The 14,140-nt window shown below is 55.0% G+C and overlaps 1 protein-coding gene and 1 long non-coding RNA gene across 2 annotated transcripts; both read right to left on the bottom strand.

Moving 5' to 3' along the window:
- Positions 1–610: 610 nt before the first annotated feature.
- Positions 611–2,432, bottom strand: LOC131500623 (uncharacterized). The gene is made up of 2 exons (XR_009256388.1): positions 1,932–2,432; positions 611–1,727 (listed from the first exon to the last, which is right to left on the bottom strand). It is a non-coding gene; the product is annotated as an uncharacterized LOC131500623 (long non-coding RNA).
- A 1,854-nt stretch (positions 2,433–4,286) lies between these two features.
- On the bottom strand, positions 4,287–5,890 carry CHST12 (carbohydrate sulfotransferase 12). Its single transcript, XM_058709868.1, has one exon. It carries the CDS (start codon positions 5,888–5,890, stop codon positions 4,646–4,648), a length of 1,245 nt encoding a protein of 414 aa, XP_058565851.1. The 3' UTR covers positions 4,287–4,645.
- Between the last annotated feature and the right edge of the window lie 8,250 nt (positions 5,891–14,140).

The raw sequence follows: 14,140 nt of genomic DNA, 5'->3' as shown, positions 1-14,140 counted from the left end.
AGGTGCACAGGAACACCAGCCTCACCAGGAAGAGGAAACGAGATCCCGACCCTTGCCAAAAAACAGACTTAAAATTCTTTTTTAAGAAGGCTTCATGCCCAATGTTGGGCCCAATGTGGAGCCTGGACTCAACTCTGAGATCAAGAGGTGAGCTGAGACCAAGGGTTGGACACTCAACTGAGTCACCCAGGTGCCCCTAAAATCCTTCTAATAGAAAACCCTTCAAATAGATGGCTAATAGCAAAATAAGCAATATAAGACCCCCTATGGTACATTAAAAGCCATAGGTGGGTCCTCTGCGTCAAAGCATGGCAACGCGTACCATTTTTAGAGAAACGAGGGCTGACAGTGTCTCTCTCTCTCATAAATACACACACACGTGCCTCGGCGTTGGATCTGTCCCACATCCCTCTCCCCGACGGTCAACAGGCACAGTGGCCTGGTGGCCGTGCTGGGCGCTCAGTGCCCACACACAAGAAGATTCTGTACCGTAGACTGTGGCGTCATTAGGACTGCAGGCAAATGTTTTGGCAACGGTTAGAGGTCAAAGGTAAGCAGAGTTGAATCGGGTTTATGGAACTGTTTGGCTAAATGATCTATCTGAACAGTATCAATAAAAATTTTTTATTTTTATTTTTCTTCTTTTAGAGAGAGAGGGCAGGAGCGTGTGAGCAGGGGAGAGAGGCAGAGAAAGAGAATCCCAAGCAGGCTCCACACCCAGAGCAGAGTCCAACACAGGGCTCCACCCCACGAGCCGTGAGGTCACGATCTGAGCCGAAATCAAAAGTTGGATGCTCAACCGACTGAGCCACCCGGGCGCCCCAATGTAAAAATTCTGGGGGCACAAAAAAATATGGAGCCAAATTTCTTCACAGGATGCTATTCTGTGGACCAGGGAAGCAGAAAGAGTTACCCCAGAAAGGACGAGGGGGGCCCCCTCTTGCTGCAGCCTCTGGAAGGCAGAGGCGGACGGCCGAGGGGGACCTTCTGTGCCATCGTCCCTCGGGCCCCGGGAGCCACACAGGAATCTGGACGGGGGTACGGATGTCGCTGCAATCTGCTCCAATGGTCCCCGGGCCTCGACGTCCCTGCAAACATGCCCCCGCTACCCACAGAAACAGACCTACAGGGTGATTATTCTTGGCAGAACCAAAAACAAGGAAATGGGAGATGTGACCCTGCCCGTAATGAGCCCACCAGTCAGTGAGTTGTGACATGTGTCTGAATATTCTCGAAATAAACACATCTCAGTGAGAAACTACCGAGAGAGGCAGATGCCAAGCGCCATGATGGTGGCGGCTAAAGAGGTATTTCAGAACTGTTACGTTACTTACTTAAAAAAATGTTTTAAGTTTATTTATCTTGAGAGAGACAGACAGACAGACCCGAGAGGGGGAAGGCAGAGGGAGAGAGAGAAAGAATCCCAAGCAGGCTCCACATTGTCAGCACAGAGCCGGACGTGGGGCTTGAACCCGCGGACCGCGAGATCATGACCTGAGCCAAAGTCAAGAGTTGGACACTTGATCGACTGAGCCCCCAGATGCCCCAAACTGTTGTTATTTAAACGCTGTGGCTTGTTTTGACGAATATGCATTATTCAAAATTACAGCACGTGACTGAAATCCACAGCGTAGTCAATACACGTAAAGGAGATCTGAAACCATCCAAACACTGGCTTGTTTTCCCAGGACATCCTCCAGCTTGCCTCCAACACCAGGAAACATGATCTGCAAAACAACGGTCCTGATGGAGCCTGCAGGTGTCTGCACACTGGCTCAGTTTATAAAAAGCCACCAGGTCAGATATGACTCAGTAATCCCTCTTCTGGGTATTTACCCAGAAGAACTGAAAACAGTGACTCAAACAGATATTTGCACACCCATGTTCATGGCAATGTTATTCGCAGCAGCCCGGAGGCGGGAGCGACTCACGTGTCCACGGATGGGTGACGGATAAATACGACGTGGCACATCCACACTGTGGGATGGCGTGGGCCGTAACGAAGAGGGACGCGTTGGCACCTGCTACCACATGCGTGGACCTCAAGGACGTGATGCTGAGTGACGCGAGCCGGGTACGAAAGCACAAGTACGTGTGACCCCACCTCTGTGAGGTCGCTGGAGCTGTCCCGCACACAGACGCAGGGGGCCGACGGTGGGGCTGGGGCTCTCACTCTGGGAAGATGAAAACGTCTCGCAGATGGATGGCAGCGATGGCTGCACAACAATGGGAACGCGCTTACCGCCCCTGAAATGGACACAAAACCGCTAAGATGATAAATTGTATGTGTCTTTGACCACGATCAAAAAACCGGTGTATGGCGGGGGGAAGCTGCCAGGTCAGAAGAAAGGTCCTCGTTAAGCTCTCCTGATTCCTTCCCGCTCGTCCCTCGTCACACATGGGAATATCAGCAGCAGGCTGGCTTGGGGGGGGGGGGGGGGGGGGGGCGCCCGTCCCGTGGGGCGTCGGAAGGAGCCTCTTCCCAATACCCTCCCTCGAGTCACCTGGGCGCCTCCTGTTTCCCCGTCACCCCATCATCCCTGGGCGAGGCCCCCGCTGCCTGCTGACCGGCCTCCCGGCACCCTCCCCTCTCGGCCCGACACCACCTGACCCCAAAGCATCCAAATCCCTCCACCCAGAAACCTCCACGGCTCGTTGCTGCCTAAGTGAAATCTCAACTGGGCCTGACAGTCAAGGCCGCCAGACTCTATGCCCACGACCCATCCACATCCCTGGGGGGGATGGGGGGGGGGGGGGTCAGGCACATGGGCTCCAGATCCCGGCCCTGCGTCGTCTCTGCTACACAGCATCCTCACTAGAGAAAAGGACAAGAAGAGCGCGGTGGCTTCCGAGAGGACATGAAATGACACAAGAAATGTGTCACAGTAGGTAGTACCTGCCGTCTGTGGACACGCCCTGCACTTTTTTTTTTTTTTTTAATTTTTTTTTTTCAATGTTTTTTATTTATTTTTGGGACAGAGAGAGACAGAGCATGAACGGGGGAGGGGCAGAGAGAGAGGGAGACACAGAATCGGAAACAGGCTCCAGGCTCCGAGCCGTCAGCCCAGAGCCTGACGCGGGGCTCGAACTCACGGACCGCGAGATCGTGACCTGGCTGAAGTCGGACGCTTAACCGACTGTGCCACCCAGGCGCCCCACGCCCTGCACTTCTGATGTCACTGCTCAGCCGCCTAGCCTGCCCCGCCCTTCAGGCCGTGCTCAACCACCACCTCCCTCAGGAAGCCCGCCTTCACATCACCAGACGCCTTGTCCTGAAGGCACTCAGCCCACTGGCCTGGGATGGGGGTCCCCACTCTCGTCTCTACCGTAGGATCACAAGGCTCCCCGAAGGCAGAGCCACCCTGAAGCCCAGTGCTCTGGGTGTCACGGGTGACTACTGAGCAAACGGGTGTCCCAGGAGATTCCCACCGTGGTGCCTGACGGCTCTTCAGTTACTCTACAGCCGGACTCCCAAGTTCGAGCATCTCTGCTGCTGACCGTTTCATAAAAAGAGGAGCAGGTGGCTTGTCACACGGCGGAGCCCCGAGTCTGGGAGGTGAGCGCGCGGAGGCCACGTGCTCAGATGAGCCCCCGGGGCCATCTGGAAACCAGGAACAGCAAGGACACTGCGCACCAAGGAGGGCTGGGGGCAGGCCTCCTGAGTGCACTGCCGGCTCCCGGGGACCAAACGCTACACATCAAGGACGCAAGGTCAAACGTGAGCCCCACACACCACGGAGTGACCGCAAATTTCTCACCAACTACAGGGTCGTGGCCAAAACTGCAGATAAATCTGAACCAGGAGCCTTCCCGGACTAGCCAACAGGACACCTTTCCCAAGTCGGGGCCGCCGAGCGAGAGGATCCCAGGGTCAGTCACGCCCTGGAGGGGGAAGGTCAACGCATCTGTCGCCCAAGCCTCACCTTGCTGACGTCAGGAATCGATTCTTGGGACAGACTCCTCACAGCACCCCTGTCACAGCAAATCCTTACGGCCAGGATTTATACACTCACAGGAACAGCTGGAGTGACCACCCTGCTCCGTGACTGCGGCCGGGAAGTGTGGTCGCAAACAGAACACCCTTCCTGACTGCCTTCCCTTTCCAGAAATATCACACGGCAAGGGCGCTCTCGCTTGAGGAGATCTGTCTGCTACCCTTTTATAAACACGAGGGAGGCCTGATTTCAAGTGCAGGGTCCTGCTTTTTGTGGAAGGTGACCACGAAAACCCCCTTCCTCTACCCGAGTTTCACGCTCTGCCAGAATAACCACGAAAGCAGGTGGAAGAAGCAGGTGTAACATTTACTCCATCCTCTCTTTCTGCGCTTTTCATATTAAATATCTCAAATATATTAATCTTAGAAAACAATATTAACACAGTACTGAACGAATATAGGCAGTGGAGTAAACGGTACGTCTAGATTGCAAAATCGTAGGTTATTTAAAAAACTGGAGTGTAGGGACGGTCTCCAGCCTCCTCGTTGACGGGAGCGCTGGGGAACCCTGCCGTGTCAGGCCGGCAGGGAAACGGGGCCGTGAAAAAATCCACGCGGGAGCCCATCGCTCCTCCCTCGGGAAGACGGCCGTGGGACGGCAGATGACGTGAGCCCGGTTGGTTCTGGCGTTCGGGACTGTCCCCGCCGCCCTCAGTCTCTGAGCAGGTTCTCGGGCTTCGGGTAGCCGAACAGGACGAAATCGGCCTCGTAGAGTTTGTACAGCTGCTGCCTCCAGGCCAGGGGGATGGGGGCGAACCAGCCCTCCTCCCAGCTGCTGGCGGTCCTGTTCCGGTAACTCGGGGGGAAGTGCAGGAGCTTGTCCACCTTGAGAAGCCGCAGCAGCTGGGCGGCGTCCTGGTCCAGCGTCTCCAGCTTGCCCACAAAGTCGTAGTCGATCTGGCAGGGGTGGCAGAGCCGGTGCACCTGCCTCCAGTGCTCGTTGAAGGGCGCCAGCTTCTCGGTGCGCGGGTCCAGCAGGTACTGGATGAAGTTGGCGAAGGACACCTTGAGGCCCGCGCTAAAGGCCTCGCTGACGGAGGAGGGCAGGCCGGTGCGGTTGGCGTACATGGTGAGCATGGGCACGGCGAACTTGCGGTAGAACTCCTCGTTCTCCAGCTGGAACTTGCTGCGGAAGGCGGAGATGAGGCGCACGAAGGGGTCGCGCACGAACAGGAACTTGGTGTACTTCTTGAGCTTGATCTTCATGAGGTGGCGGGAGAACTTGCCGTAGCGGCGCCAGAACTTGTTGAAGGTCAGGTGGGTGCTGGAGTTGTGGACGTACTCCCGCGGGATGTCCAGTGGGTCGCGGTAGGGGGCGCCCCGGTCCAGGAGGCTCTCGCTCAGCACGATCATGACGCGTTTCCAGTTGGTGCAGGCCACCTTGGGCACGTAGCAGTAGATGACGCCGTGGCGGTCGTCCACGATCAGGTGGTTCAGCTCGTAGTTGGGGATGTCGTCGAACGAGCGCTCCTTGGTGGGGAACACGAAGCTGGCGTTGGCGCAGAGCCCCCGGAGCACGCTCCTCCGCTCGGCCTGCCGCCCGCCGGGGTCCGGGCCCTGCTGGGCGTCGCGGGCGGACCAGTCGTAGCCCCGCACGCTCTCCTCCGCGTTGCTCAGCACGGGCCTGCCCGAGGCCTGCACCGAGGGCTGCTCCGTCCTTCGACCGGAGGGGGCGCTCTGCTTCAGGCCGCCGCTAAGCAGCTTCTGCAAAAACGCGTCCACGTCGGCCGTGAACTCCTTCTCTGCCCCCTGCGCGGGGGTGGGGCGCGGCCTGGGGAAGGAAGTGTGCAGGTAGAAGTGGGCCGTGCCCACGTTGTCCCAGTACACAATGATCAGGAGGACCATGAACACGGACCCCAAGACCAGCCACAGGCGGAAGAGCCGGGTTTTGGTCATTCTGTTCGCGGACGGGCCGCGGGCCCTCTCACCCGGGAGCTTTCACGGCAGCTTCATGGAGGAGGGGCGCTGCTCCCGGGACCCTGGAAAGGCAACACAGAGCCACGTTAAAGACCGCGTCCGGGTAACGTGCCCTCCCGGAGCCTCAGGTTCCGGCGCACGGTGCTTGCCTCGCGGTCAGGGTCCCTGTCCCCCGGCTCCCACCCCATTCTCCACGGCTCAGGCTCTGTGGGGCTGCCTGCCGGACTTCAGCTCCTCCGTGTAATGAGACTAGCGCTGCTTTGAGGGGCCCGGGACGGGTGCGGCTGATGAGGTCGCTGGACATCCTTTATCACGGAACTGAAAACAGGGGGCTAGGAGACCAGGCTCAGGCGGGAACACAGACCCTCCTGAGCGGGAGGTGCCGAGGAGGAAGGAGAGGCGGGCAGCGAAACACACACACAAGAAGGTTAAGGTTTAATGCATCCTACAATTTGTAATAATGTTAAAGGCGCCCCCGTGCACACTTAATCCTAAGAAACACGTCAGAGGCAGGCTCGTGTGTGTGGCCGACGCGTGCTGGGCCCTGGGCACCGTGTCTGCCCCTCTGTGTGGAAAGGGCAGGGCACACTCGAGGTCTCTGGGGACAGAGGGAGGGTGCAGCAGGCAGATGAACGCGGGCCCGTGTGAGAGCTCTCCAGGCCCTGAGAGCCTGTCCGCGTCCCCGCGGAAACCAGACAGCAGCGGAGCCATGGCCGCGGCAGGAGGGTGGAGGAAGGGCAGGTGCAGGGGGGAAGCGGTGAGTGTCAGCAGGTGCTGGGGCCTCACCCCCGGGGTCGAGCAGCATGCCACCGGCCTGGGGGCAGGCCGCCACCCCTGCGTCAGGGAGGGCTCTGCAGGCTGGACGAGGGATTCGTGCTTCCCTTACAACTTCCACTAAGGCTGTCATCGACCGTGGTCAAGGTCAATCCCAAAAATGCCAGAGGACCCCTTCCTGGGGCCAGTCCTGTTTGACAGCTGTTCTGAGCAGCAACCCTGTCCCAGGCAGCACAGGGAAGAAGAGGCAGTGTCTGAAAAGTGCCAGGATAAAGGGGGCTGGGGAAGTTGCAGGGGCCACATTCACCTCTCTCTTTCCTGTATTTTGAACCAGGACCATCTTACATAAAAAACAAATTATCCTACCAGGTTCAGTAAGCATGACCTGAGAGTCTGAGGTTTCTGGAAAAGTTCAAGATCTGTACCCCTTTCTCCTGGCATTCACCTCCTGTCTGCAGTACCCCTAGACAGGCACACGTCTGAATCCACTTAAGACTAAGTGGGGTCCTTACCTCTCCTGTGGCTTCTGCCGGCCATCAGGCCTCTTCCCCAATAGCACCTGCGAGAGGGGAGTGGGGGCTGCTGAGGCCGGAGGAGAGATTTGCAGCAGGGGCTCAAGTATCTGGAGGGCAGTCGCCTGGGAGAGGGGACAGGCTTATCCCGTGTGGCTTCAGAGGACAGAACTCAGACTCTGGGTCTGGGTCTGGCCTAACGAGAGAATGAGTACACTCCTCTAAAGTGGCCCAAACCCAGAAGGAGCCATTTTTAAGACACACCGGGAGCTCTGCCAGTGGGGGCACCAGAGCAGACACAGACACAGCGCGTCCTGGGGGCGTTCCGGGAGGGTCTCCCACCGCACATGCTCTGGGACTTCTCAGTTTCTGAACCTCTCCGAGTCTGAACCTCTTGCACGTGTTCGACTGTGTGCCTGGTACCTGGTACCTGATGCAGTTTCATTAAATGAACCTAAAACTTCACGAGGCCAAGGTCTGGAAGCAATCTCCACCCACCTATGCAGCCTTGTTTAAACTCAGTTCATTTTGGGCTTTTTTTGTTTTAAATGTTTATTTATTTTGAGAGAGAGGCAGAAAGAGTGCCTGAGCAGGAGAGAGAGACACACACACACACACACAGAGAGAGAGAGAGAGAGAGAGAGAGAGAGAGAGAGAGAGAGAGAATGAGAATCCCAAGCAGGCTCCGCACTGTCAGCACCAAGCCCAACGTGGGGCTTGATCCTACGAACCATAAGATCATGATCTGAGCTGAAATCAAGAGTTGGACGTTTAACTGGCTGATCCCCCTGGCCCCCGCCCCCCACCGCCCCTATGTTGTGTGTTTGATGGAGAAAGTGCTACATGTTCACAGTACAAAGGGTTGTGTGGGCCGACACAGGAAAGGTGCCGACACAAGCAGGTGACAGAAAAGAATGTGCTGGTCACAGTCACCCGCACCAGTCCTTCCTGGGCCCCGGTGATCTCAGCGCACCCCCACAGAAAAGGAAACCCAGCCGGGGGTGCAGAGAACCCGGCTGACCGACCGCTACTCTGCCACGGGCCGGGCAGGGCCGGGGCAGTGCGTGCCTTCGGGATTTATCACACCTTGTGGAAGTGATAAGTGCGTCACAAAATGAAGAAAACCATCAGGATTAGAGGCGTGTGTCTCTCACCCAGCTTCCCCTGAGGGCATCACAGGTGTGCAGGGAGTAACAACAGCTATGTGACAACAGTTTAAAGCTGTTTTCGTGGTGACAATCACACGATGTCACAGCCTGTTTTCAAAATTAGATCATAAGTACCACGTCATTAAAGTTTTCGAGACCGCGCCTTCTCGGGGATGTACAAGGGTAAACAGTTTCTAGAGATGGAAAGTGAAACCATATCAAAAAACAGGAAAAGAGGGGCGCCTGGGTGGCGCAGTCGGTTAAGCGTCCGACTTCAGCCAGGTCACGATCTCGCGGTCCGTGAGTTCGAGCCCCGCGTCAGGCTCTGGGCTGATGGCTCGGAGCCTGGAGCCTGGAGCCTGTTTCCGATTCTGTGTCTCCCTCTCTCTCTGCCCCTCCCCCGTTCATGCTCTGTCTCTCTCTGTCCCAAAAAAAAAAAAAAAAAAAAATTAAAAAAAAAAAACAAAAACAAAAAAACAAAACAAAACAGGAAAAGAAAAGTTTTCCCGAAGGCTGAGAGCAAAGGGAAAGAATAGGTGCAAATGTCAATTGACGCGAGAGCTCGGCTTCCAATTTTAAGAATGAGACTCACACGCACGGTGGGGATGATGCCGAGTCAGAGTCCCGTCCGCGGGCACGGGCACCAGCCACAGATCAAGGACCGGGCCGTCATTCGTGGGCTTAGAATGCTAAGAACCAGCTAAGTCTGCTTATGATAAACAATATGTAAATAAACACCTTTGCTTATTTTTCAGGCAAGACGGAGCATATGCATGTTAACAAATGCCAGGGCCTACGGCATTCTGTAAAAACGGAAGCTCGTGACTAACAATTTAGTAAGACTTCGCTTTAATTTCGAGAAAAAGAGAAGGTTGAATACCCGGGGGAGAAAAACGACACACAGAGATAACGCGTCTTCGATCGCAGTTGCCCTTTCCAGAGCCGTCACCACGGGCCAGGCACCGGGAGGAGCGTGTCACGCGCGTGCGCTCCTTCAAGCCTCTGCACACGGCCTCAGGGAGGCACAGCCCTCTCACGGCTGAGGAACCCGAGGCCCGGAATGCAAGCCTCACTCCACAGGTCAAGCCCGCACACACTCCGGCTCCCTCAGCTTTGTTACCGTTAGACGTACTCGGTCTTCCAAACGGCTTGTGTAGCTCACGCACGAGGACGTGCGCGTCCTTAAAACGTACCACTTGGTGAGTTTGGACGCATGCACCCGTGACACGCTCACCACGGTCAGAGAGGGAACATCTCCATCGACCCCCCAAAGCGTATTCGTGCCCGTTCTAATCCCTCTCCCCGGCTCATCCCTCCCCTCCTGCAGCTGATCTGGCTTCCGTCACTATAAATTAGCTCGCGTTTTCTGGGGCGTCGTATCAATGGAACCACACGGCGTGTACTTTGAGACTCGTCCATGTGGTCGCGTACGTCGACACCTCCTTCTTTTCCGTGACCTCGGGGCATTCCACGGTAGAAAGCGTTTACACGGGAGTCATGGTAGGACACACGCACCTGACACCCGCCCTGTATTTTCCCACCTCTCCCAGGGACTGAAGTCACACGGGCAAGTTTCCTCCTACTCAAAGTTCGATCTGGTGAACAGAAGGGGCTTAGAAGGATCACGCTTGCTTGGAAGTTCAGATGCTGACCTGCGTGTCTCTGTCGCAAACGGGCGAGGGTTCCCGGGCTTTTCCGACCCAAGAGACGCAGAGGCACCGGGCCTGGAGGCAAAGGGCACCTAACGGAGCGCTGGTTACGGCTGCAAGGGGCCGTGGTCAGGCTGGAACTAGCCCCAAATGCTCCCAGTGGGAACTGAGGCACCTGACGTTTCTTTCTTACCTGTGCGCGATATGGTTCTCTAAGCTTTTAGCACCAGGCACTACGTTTAACATCTAAGGCTTTGTTCTTAGTCCACAGATAACCTACCCGAGGACGACCAGGCACCACCAAGCACTGCAGCCGAGCACCAGGACCCCGTCCAGGTACGGTACCTGCCCCCGCCGGGCCCGGGGCTAGCACCAGGCCACGCGGCGACCTCCATGGCGCTTTCCTCGTGGGCGCAGAGAATCTACAGCTTATGTTGTAAACAGCGAGTCGACTAACTTACTCATAATGAGACCCATAACTTACACCACGCACCCTCCACCACTCGGCGTGAACGGCACGGCCCCTCCCCGTGGCAGGCGGCAGGGAGAGCTCCCAGGCGGGCAGCCGGCCACCGGGTAAGCACACGGGACTCCACATGGGAAGGGCCACCGCGACCGCCACCCGACACAAGACAGAGTCCGCACATATCCCGGGACAGCGCGCGGGCGTCTGGGTGACTCTGACTCCCCTCTTCACGGCTTTCGCGTTTACGGTGTTTTTGTTTACACTGAGCATTGATTGGTTTTTACTGTGAGAAAAAAACATTTTCCCTTTTATTTTATTTACTTATTATTTTTTTTTAATTTTTTTTAACATTTATTTATTTTTGAGACAGAGAGAGATAGAGTATGAATGGGGGAGGGTCAGAGAGAGAAGGAGACACAGAATGTGAAACAGGCTCCAGGCTCTGAGCCGTCAGCACAGAGCCCGACGCGGGGCTGGAACTCACGGACCGTGAGATCATGACCTGAGCCGAAGTCGGACGCTTAACCAACCAAGCCACCCAGGTGCCCCAACATTTTCCCTTTTAGAAAAGATACACAGCGGGGTGCCCGGCTGCCTCAGTCTGTGAACCATCTGACTTCAGTTCGGGTCATGATCTCACGGTTTGTGAGTTCGAGCCCCACGTCGGGCTGTCTGGTGCCAGTGCAGAGTCTGCTTCAGATCTGCCATCTCCCCCTCTCTCTCTGCCCTTCTCCCTCTCGCTCTCTCAAAAATAAACATTTAAAAGAAAAAAGGAAAGAAAAGACACACGGCAATAAAAAATTAAGGCATTAACAACAAAAGAAAAAATAGACAAAGTGGACTTCATGCAACTTAGCAACTTTTGGGCCTCAAAAGGCACTGCCCACAGGGAAGATTCCTGCAGAATGGGACAAAATTTTTTCAAATCGTGTATCTGATAAGGGGTTAATATCCAGAATAAATGGAGAACTCGTTAAACTCCAAGGAAAAAACAAATCAAACAACCAATTCAAGAATGGGCAAAAAATATGAATGGACATTTCTCTGAAACCATACAAATGGGCCAGGAGTACATGAAAAGATACTCAACATCACTCATCACCAGGGAAATGCAAATCAAGACCACGACGACACAGCACCTCACACCCATCAAAAACCCCAATCAAAAAATAGGGGAGCCTGGAGGGCTCAGTCGATGCAGCATGCGACTCTCGACCTTGGGGTTGTGAGTTCTAGCCTCACGTAGGGGACAGATATCACTTTAAAAAAATAGTAAAATCGGTTGACCTGGGTCGCTCAGTGGGTTAAGCGTCCAACTCTTGATTTCATCTCAGGTCACGATGCCAGGGTCATGGGATGGAACCCCGCAACAGGCCCAGTGCTGGGTGTGGAGCCTGCTTGAGATTCTCTCTTCTCTCTCTCTCTCTCATAAATAATAAAGAAATATCTTAAAATGAAAACAAAACCAAAAGATGAGTGTTGGCGAGGATGGGGAGAAATTGGAACCCTCGTGCACTACTAACGGGAACGTAAAATGTTGCGGCCCCTGTGGAAAACAGGACGGAGGCTCCTCAAAACATTAACAATAAGGGCGCCTGGGTGGTTCAGTCGGTTGAGTGTCCGACTTCGGCTCAGGTCATGATCTCACGGTTTGTGGGTTCGAGCCCCACGTGGGGCTCTGTGCCGACAGCTCGGGGCCTAGAGCCTGCTTTGGACTCTGCGTCTGCCTCTCTGCCCCTCCCCTGCTTGTGCTCTCTGTCTCTCAAAGATAAACAAACATGAAAAAACATTAACAACAGAATTACCATGTGATCCAACAATTCCACTTCTGGGTCTGTATTCAAAGGAACTGAGAGCAGGGTCTCCAAGAGATATCTGTACAGCCAGCCCCACTCACAGCAGCATTATTCACAACAGCCGAATAATGGGTGTGGAAGCCACCCAGGTGTGTGGTGAAGAGTAAGGACATGACAAAACATGGCACGCACACGACGAGCGTCACTCAGCCCTTCCGAGGGAAGACATGCCGGCACCTGCTACAACGTGGACGAATCTACAGGAAGGACACGATGCTCGGTGACATCAGGCAGCCACAAAGGACAAACGCTGTACGACTGCACTTCTGTGAGGTCCCCAGAGGAGCTGGATCCATAGAGAGAGAGAGCAGACTGGAGGTGACCAGGTGCTGGGCAGGGGGCGCAAGGGGGTGTTAGTATTTACCGGAGGCAGATGTAGTCCGTTTGGAAAGATGGAATGAATTCTAGAGACGGAGGGTGGTGATGCTTGTGTGACAACGTGAATGTGAAGATGATAAATGTTACGTGCGTTTTACCACAATTTAAAAAACTGGCAAAGAAAAGAATGAACCAGAGCTCGAACAGCAGACTTGGAAGAATTTATAGGACGTGCCAATGAATACATAAAGCAAAATGCAGGGCAATGTGTAAAAAACAAATATGTGAGTAAAAATAAAGAAAATTAAAGAAAAAAGCAAGGCCTTCAATGTGGGCGAGAACTGCAACAAAGGCCATAAACTTAGAGCTGGCCGCTGGAGCCACACCTTCGTCTCACAAGCCTGCACGAAAGTTCGACGGGCCGACCTTACCGCAATTAGTTCACTAGACAAATGTTCAAGTTTGAAACACGTACAATGAGAGGGTGGACGAATGACAACAAGACAGGTCCTCCCTTTGGGTCGCCAAACCCCGTGTGCCTGCGTCCTGGGAGCGTCGCCTCGCCCTGGAGCCCTGCCACGGAACCAGACCTGCCTGGGCCACAGCCCCAGCCAGGCTTTTCCAAGTTGAGGTGATAAGCACGTCAACACCAGGCCGAGGCAGCGTTTACCGATGAGGCTGAGGCCACGGTCCATTTTTAACATCAAGGAGCAAGGGCAGTCCTTAGTGTGGTCATTTCGAACCTCAAACAAGCCACATAAAGGGCGGTTGTGGAGAGCGGGCGGGCGGAGCCTTTCAAAGGGCCTGTGGGAGCAGTCCCAAGAAAGGAACGGGCTGTGGCTCCTGCCAGGCACGCACGATCGCCAGTTCACAGCTTCTCAGAGGCGCGACGAGAACGAGAAGGCCCAAGATAAGACGACTACCAGACAGCATCGCCCACAAGTCTTACTGTTAAAAGGGATGGGAGCATCCGAATTTCTGGGTGACACTTCGCTGCCTTCACGACGCAACAGCGAGTCCTGCAACAACACTGACCTCAAACGTGATATTCGTTCAAAAAACAAGGGCATTATTTCCAAACGTGAATCTCCAATTATTTCAAAAAAGCAGTCAACAAAAAGGGTTACAGCTTTGGAAGAAGCTGTAAGAAGCCAAGAGGCGTCGCTGAGGAAATGACTGACAATCATCCTGGCTTCTGCCTCCAGCGAGAGAACGGCCAGCAAAGTCTTGTCCCAAAACTTCGCCTTCGGGGTCCAGGTCTCTGCAAGGGCTTTGTCAAGTGTCCTGTGGACGCCACTGATAAGACAATTCAGTTTTAGGTTAGGTTTAAACCAAAAACACAGAGGGTGGCTGTGCAGAGTGGTTTCTCAGCTCGGGGTGGGGTTGCTGAACGTTCCTTTTCACACGCAGGGTGCGGCAGCGTAAGCCCGGAGAGCCCGCGCCCCACACCAGCCGCCCACCAGAGGCTGCTGGTCCCCAGGAGCCTTCACACCCACGGCGGGCAAA

Source organism: Neofelis nebulosa, chromosome 18, assembly GCF_028018385.1.
Source record: "Neofelis nebulosa isolate mNeoNeb1 chromosome 18, mNeoNeb1.pri, whole genome shotgun sequence".
NCBI classification, from domain to species: domain Eukaryota; kingdom Metazoa; phylum Chordata; class Mammalia; order Carnivora; family Felidae; genus Neofelis; species Neofelis nebulosa.
The sequence above is the reverse complement of the archived record's forward strand: the minus strand, read 5'-3'. Positions and strand labels throughout refer to the sequence as shown.